At 34.5% G+C, this 14,276-nt stretch overlaps 2 protein-coding genes across 2 annotated transcripts; one reads left to right on the top strand and one right to left on the bottom strand.

The window, feature by feature from the left end:
• Positions 1 to 4,915: 4,915 nt before the first annotated feature.
• Positions 4,916 to 8,556, bottom strand: LOC108976243. Its single transcript, XM_018945199.1, has 4 exons — positions 8,394 to 8,556; positions 5,627 to 5,740; positions 5,302 to 5,550; positions 4,916 to 5,231 (listed from the first exon to the last, which is right to left on the bottom strand). Exons 1-4 carry the CDS (start codon positions 8,449 to 8,451, stop codon positions 5,011 to 5,013), a joined length of 642 nt encoding a protein of 213 aa, XP_018800744.1. The 5' UTR covers positions 8,452 to 8,556; the 3' UTR covers positions 4,916 to 5,010.
• Positions 8,557 to 12,862: 4,306 nt separating this feature from the next.
• Positions 12,863 to 13,995, top strand: LOC108976279 (uncharacterized protein F58A4.6). The gene is made up of 3 exons (XM_018945264.1): positions 12,863 to 13,285; positions 13,356 to 13,470; positions 13,530 to 13,995. The coding sequence occupies exons 1-3, from the start codon at positions 12,933 to 12,935 to the stop codon at positions 13,797 to 13,799; spliced, it is 738 nt and encodes a 245-aa protein (XP_018800809.1). The 5' UTR covers positions 12,863 to 12,932; the 3' UTR covers positions 13,800 to 13,995.
• Positions 13,996 to 14,276: the final 281 nt, after the last annotated feature.

Below are 14,276 nucleotides of genomic sequence, written 5' to 3'. Positions count from 1 at the left end.
TACTGTTTTTGAAAAAAAAAAAAATTTTCTTTATCGCTACGAGTGGAGCAAGAACGCGTTTCATACCCAAAATTTCTGGTGAGATAAAAAGTGTGGCAAATTCTTTGTTGATATTTTAATCCATTGTAAAAATCGCAACGCTCTATTAAGGCGTACCGCTGGTTACAGATGCTCATATTTGGCATATCACTTACCCTAGGAATTTAATTACAATTATCGTGTGCTTTTTTGTCACAATGAGTGTATATAGCTAGTATACTGTTTATGCAATATAAAGGCCGATATCATCAATATACAGATAATAATTTCTTTTATGCTATAATAGTACCCTTTGTGTATAATTTACATTCTGTTAAGCTATTTTGTCCCCTCATCAGGGTATATTAAGTTTGTAAGGCCCAGAAAATAACATCTGAGACTCTTCTTTATGAATTAATTGAAATACTGGGCCATATGTTTTATGAGATATTAACATAATATTATTAACAGTGAAAAAAAATTTTAGTGTTATTTTATTGGTAAGCGATAAATCGATTACAATCTTCAAATATAGCCAACAATTTCAGAATTACAACTTTCTATTCAAGTAATCATTAAGATAATATGAATATATAAGGCTTTTTAAATAGATGAAGCCATCCCCGCACTTTGCTCAAGACTCCTTTATTAAAGAAGTAAATAATATTATAATAATAGAGCGTTTACACGTAAACAAAAGTCGAATTGTATTAATCTTAAAATTTGCGCTAATAAATTTGAGTTTCAGTATTTTAATTTTACGTGAAAAGAAGTTGAAAGAGAACGATGAGTTACCTTTCAAACGATTTTTACCAGACTTAGAAAAAATTGAAATGATGGTTTTAGAGTGCGGAAGCCATATATAATTTTCTTTATTGATTGTCTATGAAATAAAACTTAAACTCGCTATCATATTATCTGACATAACATCAACTCTGAGAAACAGTGAAAAGTAAACGGTGAAAAGCCCAACACTTTTTCTAGTACCAAAAATTAATCAAACTATTTGTAACAATGGATTCTTACGCAGCAGAGACTCCTTAATTATTCATTTTAATAAGCAACACAAATTATACACATATTTTTGCATACTAAAATTTTTCTCTCCTAAACATACGGTACTACAAGTATTCTAACTTCAGAGAAGAACTGTAGATGGTATAAGATTTAGTTATTTTTGCATTACTTCTAAGGGTTTATTTATCACGAATTTTTCAACGTGAAAATCATTCGGCATTGACAGGAACAAACTATAAGTTAGATGCATAAGAATCACTGAACCAAGTTCCAGTAGATTCTGGTGTGTCACTATCGATGTGTGTGCCCTGGACTTGGTCTGGTGAAACACATGGCTGGCCGCTTTTGGGTGTTTACTTTTTCAGATATCTAATTTCTGACAGTGCAGTCCCGAATTAGGAGTTTGGCGTATAATAACTCAAATTAAACAATTTCCTGACTGACGGTCAATTATGACTTACCCACCGATATCAATATCATCGGGGTACGCCAGCAGCTTCACACTCTTAAAATATTGTGCTTTCTCGATTCACCTCTGCAGCTCGAATTACTTTCTCCAGCAGTAGATTGAAGAATCCGCACGTTAAATAAGCGCTCTGTCTGAAACCTCGTTTTGTATCGAGCGGCACGGAGAAGTTTTTCCCGATCTTGACGAAGCTTTTAGTATTGCTCCACGTCAGTTTACACATATTAGTTTTGCGAGGATACTGAATTCAGACATAGTGGCATAAGTGCAGCTCCTTTTCGTCCTGTCAAACACAACTTTAAAATCAACGAAGAGGTGGTGTCTGTCAATCTTATTTTCACGACACTTTTTCAAGATTTGGGACATGTTGTTGATTTTTCAAACCTAACGCTTCATTCATAAGGTTCAATCAGTTTGTTGCTGGCTTTAATCTTTCACACAATACGCTCGATAGAACCTCATATGCGATCTTGAGGAGACTTATCAAACGGTAGTTGGAGCAAATTGTGGGGTATATTTGTTTGTGGACCGACCATATTCTACAAAGAAGCTGATGCATGCTCCTTATGAATTCATTGTTCTTCAGCCACTTTGTTGTTCTTCGGACGAGTAATTGCTATTCGGACTTTTTCATGGTCGGGCAATGAAACGTCCGTTCCATCGTCATGGATTGAGGAATCGGGATTACCATCTACTGATGTTATGTTTTCACTGCCGTTCAGCAAGCCCTCCATAATTTGAGTATGCTCTGGGCATCAGTCACGAGATCACCTGTGGGGGTTCTAAGAGAGTATGCCCGGTCTTGAAACCTTCTGTTAGTCATTGCAACTTTTCGTAAAATTTTCGAGTATTATCCCTGTCAGCCAGCTTGTCAAGCTCTTCGTACTCACGCATTTCGGCCTCTCTCCTTTTTTGTCTGCACATTCGTCTTGCTTCCCTATTCAACTCTCGATATCTATCCCATCCCGTACGTGATCAAATCTATAACGGAATTCTAACAGCTCATTCTTTTTTAAGAACTTTCTTTATAGGGTATGTACTCGTATGCAAGCCGATCTTAGGTTTCAAACAGAATTAGTTCTTAAAACTGCAACCGTTTCCATATAACCTCAAGCTGTATTCCTTCATCACACATAAAAATTAAATTATTTATATTATGTTTTATTATGCTGGAATTCATTTATTTTCCTGTTATTCTAAAATAATGGGCAAAAATAAAACAAAAGTGCACCTTTTACTCTAATTTGCAACGGAAGCGTCCATAAGTTCTGCAGCTTTTACTTACCATATGTTCATACTCATTTATGGGCCCATAACTCAGTAAATGCATACAATGTAAAGTAATTTTTTCTACTCTCTTATTTTCAAAGCATTTCAATTGCTCACAATTACATTAGTACAAGGCATCCCTCCTTCGCATCAGTGGTACAAATTATTGCGATTTTCGGAAATTTAAGTGCATTTAGTGCATAAATATTTTTCACAACTCGCATAAACTCCAATAAAAGTTCAATAAAGTGGCAGCAACGCAAAAGCGTTGACACATTTATGTAGCGCACATAAAGGCGCCCTTCCGGTACTTCTGTATTCACATGTGTATGTATGTATGAAAACGAGTATGGAGCGCACTTATTAAGGTGATCGCACATTTGTGTGTTAAAATTTGAGTAGCATGCTTGAGGTGGGGTTTTTATGCCATTACCTATATATGTAACTATGTATGTATCCGCAATTTTTATAGAGGTTAGAACTTTTCGAAAAATGGCGGACTTCTCATAAAGTCTTTTTACACTGAAAAAATTAAAATAATAACGAAACAGATTAGTGGGTTACTGTGTGAGTATTGTAAACTCGCAAGTCATTCTTCCTTTTCGCGGTTTGGCACCAGTTGGTGATTTCAAGTGTTGCCAAGTTTCCAACAAAGTGGTGGTCTTCCACTCATTCTCCCGTGGGTATCTCGTCGGATATTTTCAGAGCTGGAGTGTTTTCGACCATTCGGATTACATGACTTAGCCAGCGTAGCCGCTGTCTGTTAAATGCTTCCGCAGAGCTTCTCTCAAAAGAGCAAGAGTTATTCTGAGTTGGATTTCGAGACTGACATTGTTAATGGTGTTAAAACTGATTCCAAGATAGGATTAGATTGGACAAATCAGAACTAACGGCCGGGTCTGAAGCCTCGTTTGGTATCGAACGGCCCGGAGAGGTCTTTCTCGAACCCGACGGAGCTTTTGGTTGTGATCAACGTCATTTTATATAGCCGTATTAATTTTGCGGGACATAGCGACGAAGAAGCGGTATGTGTTGATCCTCTTTTCACGGGTCTTTACCAAGATTTAGCGCAGGGTGAATATCTGGTCAGTTGTTGATTTAGCAGGTCTAAAGGCACAGTGATAAGGTCCAACCAGTGAAACGTATACGCGCCGATAATCTGAATCGCTTTCTACTCTAAAAGGATGATGTTACTGGGTTATGCGGATAACGTTGACTTCATAGCTCTTAACAACGGGGCCGCTAACACTCTTTAAAAAGAAGAGAAAGAAGTTGGAAGCCACACTACCTGACCACGTTACGGTAGGCAGCTATAAATTTGAAAATGTGAGCGACTTTGGCTATTTAGAAATCTAGCGGCGAACAAAATTTACGCTCCATAATTATCTCATCATCCCCGTGCTATACGGTGTAGAAATATAGACGAGCATGAACCGAGAAAAGAGAGCACTTAAAGCAATCGAGAGAACTCATTTTGTGAGTAATGAGTACCGAAAAGATGGAACCACAAATTGCATAAGCTCTACGGTGACATGAATATAGTTAAGCGCATAAAATCCAATGACGATACTCACTTGTTATATCTATTTTTTTTTTTTTTGTTTTTATATATATTTCGATACAATCGAACCTTAGTATTCTTAAACCATAAAAAATGTACCACCCTAGTGTATATATACATGATTCCCTATAACATTACAAATGTTGATGGAGCTGTAAAACGCCAAGCATTTTTTCCCAGCGAGCGAAGGCAAAATGAAGGGAATAGTCAACCATTTGAGGCAGCATTTTGCACGGCGAGATCGTTTTGATCACACTTCATAAAATTAATAGTAATTTTCATATGCTTTGTGCCACAAACTTACATAAATATGTGCACATATGGGCTAGATTTGAATGCTATACATACTTATATACACGTATATGGTATATGTGTATACATAAATACATAAGTACATATGTATATGCAACGTTTTTATTTCGTAATTTCACGGCGAATTGCAATTCTGGAAATTGTGTTTCCTGTTCAGGCATACATTTTAAATAAATTCTTCTAAAGTTTTTTGTTGTTCGGCATTTATTTCATTTCATAATTGTAGTTTCAAAAAAAAAAAAAAATACGCATTTGCATACAAAAACACGAAATTTCCGGCGATAAAAAGTACACGATTTTACTTCATAAAAAAAGATGAATAAACAATTTTAAGTAGTTTTAATATTTTACATTGGTTGATGGAAAATTAAGCCCAATGTAACATGGCCAAAGCAGCGCCAATTACAATAATGGAAGAGCTAATGAAAGCGGCACCATCGCGGGCAACGGGGATTTGGGTGCTATTGGCGGAAATGAAGTTACAGCCGACACCTTCGCAGGTGAAACAGTTCGTTTCATCCACGCAGAGTTTGTTAGCTTGAGCGGAGGACAGGCAACCGCGTTGGAAGGAATTTGTTTTGTTCTTACCTGAAGAAAGTAAAATGTATTATATATCAATAATTCAATTTCTTATGGACTATGAAAACAAATAACATACCATCGTTTCTAACGTAGCATTTGTCGCCCAATTTGTAAGTCGGGCATACGGTGGGTCTGGCATAGACATTTGTAGCACAGTCGCTAGTCGAATTACCCGTGCATTGCAGACACTGAGAGCGACTCTGCGGGAAAACGAGACGATTGCAACCTTCAGCAAAGGAGCAAATCAAGCACTGCAACTCATTATGGCAAGCAACCGCGGTGGCGTTGTCCAACTCAGAAGCGCAGCCACGTATCGTGTTACCGTCTGAATGGTGGAAAAAATAAAGATGATAATAATTTGCTAACATTTAAAAAAATTAAAAAGTTCTATGGCAACTCACTGAGTACTCGCGTATAGCAAATGGATGTGTTCACAGCGCAAGTTTTAGCCAAATAATTTTCGGGATCTGTTGCACATTTTGGGTCGGTAGCAGAGTTACACTGCACGCAGGCATCTAAAAAATAAATTGATGAAAAATAGATTTAATACGGTTGGCATAAATGATATTAACTTAAGGGGTTACATGGGTTTACGGGTTTTAAAAAATCGAATTTTTTCATTGTCTGTCATTTGTAAAAATGTATGCTAAAAATCCAATTTTCAGATTTTTTCCTCCCTCCATGTTCTTAGTTAAGTTTTTAAGTAAAACTCTTTAGATGATCTTGTAAGGAGTTATCTTGCCAACACGGGTAGAGGAATCACTGGAAACGGCGTCTCAATGGCCGAGTTTTAAAATATTTTTTTCTCAAAATTTCTTTATTAATAGTAGATATATGTTTGTAACAATAAAACATTCGAATAAAATATTTCATTTTTTATATGAGAAATAACTGTTGAAAAAAGGCTGTTTTTACCGGAGGAAACCCATGCAACCCCTTAAGGATTATATGCACTTGCAAGTCCAAAAAATATGTTTTTTGTTCACGAAATTCTGTTTAAAATTATCTCAACTCCAAAACACTATTAAATAAATTTCTCACCGACTTTGAAAACAAGGTTTCAAGAAGAACGCCTTAAAAGTTTTGGGGGCAATTACACAAAGTAAAAAATCCTTACAAGTAGCAAAACGAAGAATACATTTTTGAAAATAACCTCTTTTAAGCTCATTTAATTTGGAACATGTTCCATGTTTACAGAATTTCATTACGTAATAGTTTCAAAGTTCATTTGTAAATATATTAATGCAATTATTTGTCAATTTTTTTATCATTCCGGAAATGACCTAATGCTAATGCAAACGAACATTTTGCGTTGTACTACTCATATCTAGTTAAGATAAGCGCTGTTTTATCTCAGTTTGCCGATTGTTTCAGGGACTGAGTTTTACTAACTACCAGTGATTGTATTACTAATAAAAGTAACTAACACTACAAAGCACGTGCATTTGTGGTTAAAAATGCGCTTTGCAGGGCAAAAAGCTTATAGGTGTGGCTATCGATTTGTCGCTTTTGATTGTTATCAGGAATAGCGGTGCTATACATATTGCTTTTTAATGCCACAAATTTTCTGAACTTTCTCATGCGTAGCTCAGCATTAAAGTGAGCCAAAAAACAAAACTATTGAATTTATGGCTAAAGTAAACATATATAATGTGAAATAATATCCCTGCAAGGCATGATTTTTAGCAACTTTTTTAAATATGTCGTCGTTTAGCATGCAAAGTTTCTTATATAAATAGCGGTCAAAGCCGTCAGTATCTAAGATGCTCCCCTAGTACAGAGTACGACACCAGATTCAGCCCAAAAACTTTGAAGCATGGCGATTCGAGTATCATGGTTTGGGCTGTATGAAAGCCCGGTCTAGGCCCAAATCACAAGATTACTGGTATAATGGACCGATACACATACGTGGATATAATGGAGTATATTATGATACCATATGCTGAAGAGGACATACCGCTGAGAAGGATATTTCAGCAGGATAATGACCCGAAGCACACCAAAAGGGTGGCAGAGGAGTGGTTTCGGGTCAATGGAATTGAGGTCATGGATAGGCCAGCTCAATCCCCTGGCCTCAATCCTATTGAAAACCGTTGGGCAGACGTCAAGAAAGCCGTGTGGAATGATAAACCCAAAACCAAGAACAACTTGTGGACCGTAGTGCAGCAATCATGGCAAAGCATACCACTGAAAAGATGCCAGAGTCTCGTAGATTCTCTTGATAAGCGATGTATTGCTGTTATCAAAAATCATGGCCATGCCAATTAAAAAAAAAATTAGTACTTTACTACTATTTTACTGCTCCCAACAATTTTCATACATAAACACATCTTTGTAAACAAACATATCTTGCACATATTTAAATCTAAATATTTTTAGTAATAAACATAACCTGGAAAATATCATCCACTTTTACATTTAAATTTATGTTAAAATTGTTTGACATATTACATAATCCACTACTATTTCAGTGCTCGCAGCTGTATATAAAAAGGTGATCACTTAAGCTCTGTTACCAGTTTAAAACATTTGCTCCATTTCTTTTGTTTTTTTTTTTTTGTTTTCAATAAAACCTTTTCTCGTTTTTATAACTTTGCATTCTTTTCCATTCGATCGCTTCTGTTTCATTACTAAGTATTTTAAGTCCGAAAAATACAAAAAAGTGAACCCTAAAGCCTGTTGAGTTTGGTACTTAAAACACAATTTGTCTAATTAACTTTTTAAGCTGTTTGTCCGAATGAAAAAAACTATTTACCTAAACGTATACATAAATACATACATACACAATGTATAGGAAAATGTTTATATATGTATGTTATTTGCTCTACATGGGCATTAGTATGTGATGTATGGTATTGAACATTGTACACATAGATTCGATATAGAAGTCACAGATAAGATTAGCTCTATAAGTAAGTACACATTTTTAAATTTGGAAGTTATGTCACTTTAGTTTGCTTACTTAGTCACTATTTTATTTAAAAAAAATAATAATAATTAATTTTCAAAATACAAACTCAATATCTGTATAATTCATAATTCTGGTCTCCAAAATTGCAGTTTGAAAAATAATTTCACTTCACTACCATTTTCATTGCATGTTTATATGCATATATAACAGCATATAAATGTACATTTATATCAACCCATATATTAACATCAATTTACCACCATGCACATATGCCAAATAGGCCACAGCTGCTATCACCAACACGTAGTACTTCATTTTTTATAAATAACTTTCAATTTAGTTTAATAATTATAATAATAATTCGAAATCGTAATTCCACCAAATGCTTCCTTACTCGTTAGACTAAAATCGGTAACTGAATGTCAGCAGTCGAAGTAGTTATCAGCACCTGCTAATATGTAACTGTACATGTCCTCTTTATCAGTTCTTTGGCTGCGATAAGAAGGTAGTAAAGATAAAGATAACTTACTCACTCCATTTGTTGCGTATTTCTGTGTAAAAAAAATATACATTTTATGTATGGTGTTGTGGTGTTTCGAAAAAGCTTCATAACTGTGTCACATATACATTACAAATTATTTGTCTTTTTTAGAAGGGTTGCAATGTTGGTTTATAACTTCTACTTCTTCTTTTTGTAGCATTTATATCAACAAATAAGAAATAATTGTGTCTGCGGTTTGAAATAATTCGACCAACGGCGATAAAATGAAGCAAAATCAAATAGTTAATAGAGGGTTCCATATATTTAACAAAGTTTTTAAATGTTGTATAAACTGAAACGTTCATTTTCTAGCGTTCTTCAATAACCAATACCGTCGAAAGCTTTCATAAAAAATAAATGTGTCTACAACTTTACTGGAGCATAGCGTTATTAAAAAATTTCTTAGCCGCTGTTTCAAAATAGTTTTTAACCGGAAATGAGGACGTCCATTTTCACGGTGAAAAATTATTGCATTGTGTAAAATTGCGTAAATTCCGGTCGTTTTCCGGCAATCGCTCGCTTCGATTTGATGAGTTTTTGCGGGTTCTAGAAGCTCATAATCAAGCACGCTCTTCTGATCCCACCAAATACAAACTATTACCTTCGGGTCATGGATTATAATCGCCTTTGCCTTTCATTTGGTTCGACAAGTTTCTTATAAGATGTTTTGCGTTTGAAATTGTCGCAATTGATCAATCCACCAGTCACAATCTAATGCATAAAGGAATTCTTTTTGTAGCATTTCTGACATGGTAAATCGGTTTTTAAAGTCTCTTGGCTTGAGCTCATGCTTCCAGTTTCTTATCTTCAAAGTTTTGTGGCCGCCCAGAACTTCGGCTTCCAAGCCAAATTTTATCAGCTAAAACATGCTCGCTCTAACCTTTCACAAATATAAAATGACTTTCGGCTAATCTTTTCTACATATTAAAGTAATGGCAAAGAACTCGCCGCAAAAACACTCTACCGGGCCCAAAGTTCGACATATTTGAGTAAAAAAAATTGTTTACTACGCAAATTTCACGAATATAGTTACAAACCCAATATATTTTATTGAAAATTGGTGACTCGCTTACTGGCTAAATTGGATCCTTGGTGGTCTGCTTATGCCGAAAAGAAGGAAGAAGCCAAAAAGGAGGAGTCGGAGTCCGAGAAAGACGATGACATGGGTTTCGGTCTTTTCGACTAAATAATAATGTATACCGCTCACTTTTAGATAGAATTTCCATAAACTACATGATCGATTTGAAACTAGTCTAGTGTTATCATTCTCATTACATCATTGTGGGTAGCTAATTTGCATTTAGACTAGACAGCTAACACATTCACATATGTATCGGATCAAAAACTTAGCCCTCTCTAACCAATATAATGATTTTCGTCTTTTCTGTTTCTATTTTTTCTATTTTTCAGTTCTATTTTCTATACTTAAAGAATGTGACAAAAAAGTGCACGGAAATTGTAATTTAAATTCTTGGGGTAAATAATATTTCAATAATAAATAATAATAATAAATAAATAAATAAAAACATCTCTCGCGAACCCGTTCAAATGAGTTTTTTCTTCAAAAAGATTACGATTGTGAACGAATTTAATGCCAAAAACGCAATGAATACCATCGATCAACCACTGTATTCACCAGATTTGGCTCCGGGGGATTTTTCTTGACCCTCAAACTGCCGCTCCGTGGAACCCATTTTCAGTCGAACTAATCATCAGATCATTCATAAACCCACGTCTCGTGATCAACAATGATGCGCTTTATTATCAAGCATCTCTTCTGCAGCATCTACTCGACGTAGGTTTTGCAAAAGATTCTGGCCTTTTGGTACGAATTTAGTATTGACACACAAATTTTACCCGAAATATTCACCAAAAAGTGTTGATTAGATAGTCGATGTTATCAGTTCAGAACAGATATAGATCTGATGCCAACGGGTTGTTTTCCAAGTACTGTTCTATAACTTTTTCGATGTTATTATAATTTTTTTTTGTACCATTCAAATATTCATATTCGTGACAAAGTAGCCTCCCCAAAACACTTTTGCAACTGTTTCAAAGATTCCGTAGCCAATGTTCCATCGGAACACTCAGTATTCCAAGCAAAGTCGTTCGACTTCAAGGTAAAAATCGTATGACAGAACTTTCAAACAAACAGCTCCTAGCAGTCCTGGTGAATACCAAAGCAAGTATGTTGGGTGTTCTTCTATTCACTTGTCTAAATATAATTAACTGAATAAACTATACCAAATAACTTCCCCGAAGTGAGATGCTGACAACTGACCTAGAAATTCTTGTTAAATGTAATATTTTAATTTTTTTCGCATAATTATTGAGTATTCGACTATTAAAATACTCATCATTTATATTTCATTATTTATAATTTAATTCTAAGAATTAAATAAACAATAATATTTTTTATTCTTATGGTTTCTCCTAACATTTCTTTAAATGTGATTGAACACTTGCCATTACCTTGGCACTTGTTAATTTCGCATTCGTCATTGAATGCTAGGAACTTATAATAACCGATAAACTGTCCAAATATCGCGTCATCTGTGCGAAAGTAAACTTGGAAGTGTTTTATTTGTTTATCCTATCTAAAGCAAATATGCAATAATATATATATTTATGTATATATATTTATATATATATATTTATATATATACTTTTATACAAAGCAATCCATAGAATTTGAAGTAATAAAAACGGAATCTAATCTGCAATTTCTACCTGTATCGATTTCGATATTTTGTGCCAATTCGAAAAGTTAAGAGGGTCTTCATTACATAGTTTTCACTGTCGCTAATCCTTAATAATATAATATTAGTATACTTCTTTCTCGCAAATATTTCAAGTACTGCTTTATATTAAAACTTATTCTATAGAATACTTTAACTTAGCTGATTCTAGTTTTTAAACGATTTATAGTACATTTTTTGTCCAATATACACAAGAAGAAAATATGCAGAAGCAGCAAGAAATCTTATTCTTCTTCTGAGAGTAGACACCTCTTACGCGGTTATAGCCGATTTTTGGTTTTTTTTTATCGCGTGAAAAAAAGTACCTAAAATTCGGGCTTCTAAACCAGAATATCCCCTTAAGTGCAGTTAGAATTATTTTCTCCAGCAGCAGGTTGAAGAACCCGCACGTTAGGCAGTCGCTCTGTCTGAAACACGTTTGGTATCGCACGGGGTATACAAGATTCAGACATCGCGGGATAAAGGCAGCTCATTTTCGTGGTGTTCGCTGAAGCCACTGCAAGCCATTTCAATCGAGACTTATAAGAAGTGTATAGAAAATTAAATTGGGAGCTAGCATGATTGTATTGGCTACGGAGCCTGCTTTAAAAACGATATCAAAGATATATATTAAAATACGTTTAAATATTGGTTTTTTTTTTTGTCGATCCGGGTTAAATTTGATCAGATGCTATGTTTCTAATATTGGAAAGTGTTAAATAAGATATTGACTGATTTTCATGGGGTATAGAACGTGTCCTCGCAAAGCTAACTCGGTTACCAATTAGTTAATTAGTAATTTCATTGAAAAATATTGAATAATTTAGATATTTTTGATGAAAGTTAGTTAGTTTGTGAGGGTCTTATGATCGATTATATAGGAGTTCTTAAGTACTATAAATGGTATACCTAAACAAAAGCTCTGAGCGGCTCGTTTAGCGTTAACGCCGACGCGACATCCCTAAATAAAGTAGCAACTTTAAATTAAATTCTCACTTAAAGTCTTAAATTAGTATGTACAAAAGAAATGCAAAACTCATTATTTCATTAATAAGTACTAGCATTCAACAACGCGCGATAAGAATTTTTTCAGAAAAATGCAATTTCTTGGTTTTCTGCAACTAACTTTACTTCTTAACGCGCTTTCAACACCGAATATTTATTTATAAAAAAATATGGACATGAGGAATTTTGACAGTAATTTCCCCTTCCGACTTTATTTAGATTCGGAAGTTAGTCCCGTAAACTGACTACCTTAATGTTGCGATCCACTTTTTACTTTAAATACATTTTTTCAAGTTTGCTAAAAATTTTCAAAGATACCGACATTTTCTGCGTTTCCGCTGAATGTGGTAAAATCTACATTTTTTCACCACCTTCCACAAAGTGACACTTGCCAACAGCTGTTCGAATTTAATTGTTTACATGGTGAGAAAACTAACAAATTTGCCGATTCAGTCTGCTGCTTCATTAGTGTTAACCAAAAAAAAATTTGAATTAAACACGAAAATAACAAAATGACATTTCTATTATGTATCAGTGATTTGTCGAAACACCAGGAATTTAAAGAAATTGATACAAATAATAATGTGAAAGTACTGCCAAGAAAATTGCTTTGGGACCGCGTAATATCCTTGCGAGCAAATAATCACATCACAAGTACTGACACAGCATCTAATGATAAAAATCAACGTATATTGAAACGCTTATATATCGAGATTGATGGCATCAATGCATTCTACCTCTTACGGGAGCTGCAACAATTGACACAACTACGCCTACAGTTAAACACGAATCCAGCAATGCGTGGTATTGATATATTTTGGTTGCAATTAAGACCACCAACCAAAGAAGTAATTGACTACAAATGGTGAGCAAGTTGTTTGCATTATAACGTTTTATTTCTCAATTAAGTACATTAATGTGTAATTGGAAAATAGGAATCGTATGTTGTCACACACACTGTGGGAGCATATCGAAGTGGAATATCTAATGTCCTGGTTATCTACACTTGGTGGCGGTTACTCTGCTCTTGGAGAACAGTTTAGCAAATGTGTACGTTTTCCGTAATAATTCACAATTATTTATATTCAAACATGCTCTATATTTACTAGGCGGAGGTTGCCGGTAAAATATCTTTACGTCAATTCAATATTGGTCTAAGACTTGGCGATCCATTCCTACAAGCCAGGTGCAAATTATATTATAGCATATCACTTATACAAACTGGTCAACTAAGAAAAGCTAAATATATTATACGTGAACAATACAAATTCGCCAGAAAGCAAAAGGAGTTCGACGGTCGTTTAGTAAAAATGTGTCATGGTATATGGCTACGGCTGCAATACGAATACGGATTGCGCTTAAAGAGTAAGAAAAACTAGACGAACGCCGTTTTAGTGAAAAATTTATATTTCAATAGTGTACAAAAATGTCACTGTTGCTTTAGTATTGAGTTCAGTAAAAAGAATCACATTAAGTTGATTGAATACTTGAATTCTCCTAAAGCTTGTATGTAAAATGGCAACAATAAAGTGGAAAATAGTTCTGTACTTTTATTCAATATTTGTACAAAATTTATATTTTAGTTTTACTCCCAGATGTAGAAAGAGTTGCGGGGATTAATGTTGGTCAGTTGTAGCGGATAACTCATAAATCTTCCGCAGAATAATGCGACTCTATTTTTTTATAATTTCGATGACCGGAATTACGCTGTTTTATATCCGGTTTTAGACTTTCCATTTTTTATGAATTTAAGTAAAAATTTCCCAAATTCTCTAATAGCTATAATGCACGATATTTTGATTTATATTTAATCCGTAGTTATTTATTTTGCATTGTTTGACGAATGTACACAAACC

The sequence above is a fragment of the Bactrocera latifrons genome, unplaced genomic scaffold, assembly GCF_001853355.1.
Source record: "Bactrocera latifrons isolate USDA-ARS-PBARC rearing strain unplaced genomic scaffold, ASM185335v1 scaffold_115, whole genome shotgun sequence".
Taxonomy (NCBI): Eukaryota; Metazoa; Arthropoda; class Insecta; order Diptera; family Tephritidae; genus Bactrocera; species Bactrocera latifrons.
This window is presented reverse-complemented; position numbering and strand designations above follow the sequence as displayed.

Excerpts from the sequence above, each read along its gene's own strand:
- LOC108976243 (XM_018945199.1), bottom strand. The coding sequence starts at position 8,451 with ATGAAGTACTACGTGTTGGTGATAGCAGCTGTGGCCTATTTGGCATAT. Across the intron at positions 5,741-8,393 it reads TTTGGCATATGTGCATGGTG|ATGCCTGCGTGCAGTGTAAC; the intron begins GTAAATTGATGT and ends TTTATTTTTTAG. Across the intron at positions 5,551-5,626 it reads TTGCTATACGCGAGTACTCA|ACGGTAACACGATACGTGGC; the intron begins GTGAGTTGCCAT and ends TCCACCATTCAG.
- LOC108976279 (XM_018945264.1), top strand. The coding sequence starts at position 12,933 with ATGACATTTCTATTATGTATCAGTGATTTGTCGAAACACCAGGAATTT. Across the intron at positions 13,286-13,355 it reads GAAGTAATTGACTACAAATG|GAATCGTATGTTGTCACACA; the intron begins GTGAGCAAGTTG and ends ATTGGAAAATAG. Across the intron at positions 13,471-13,529 it reads GAGAACAGTTTAGCAAATGT|GCGGAGGTTGCCGGTAAAAT; the intron begins GTACGTTTTCCG and ends TATATTTACTAG.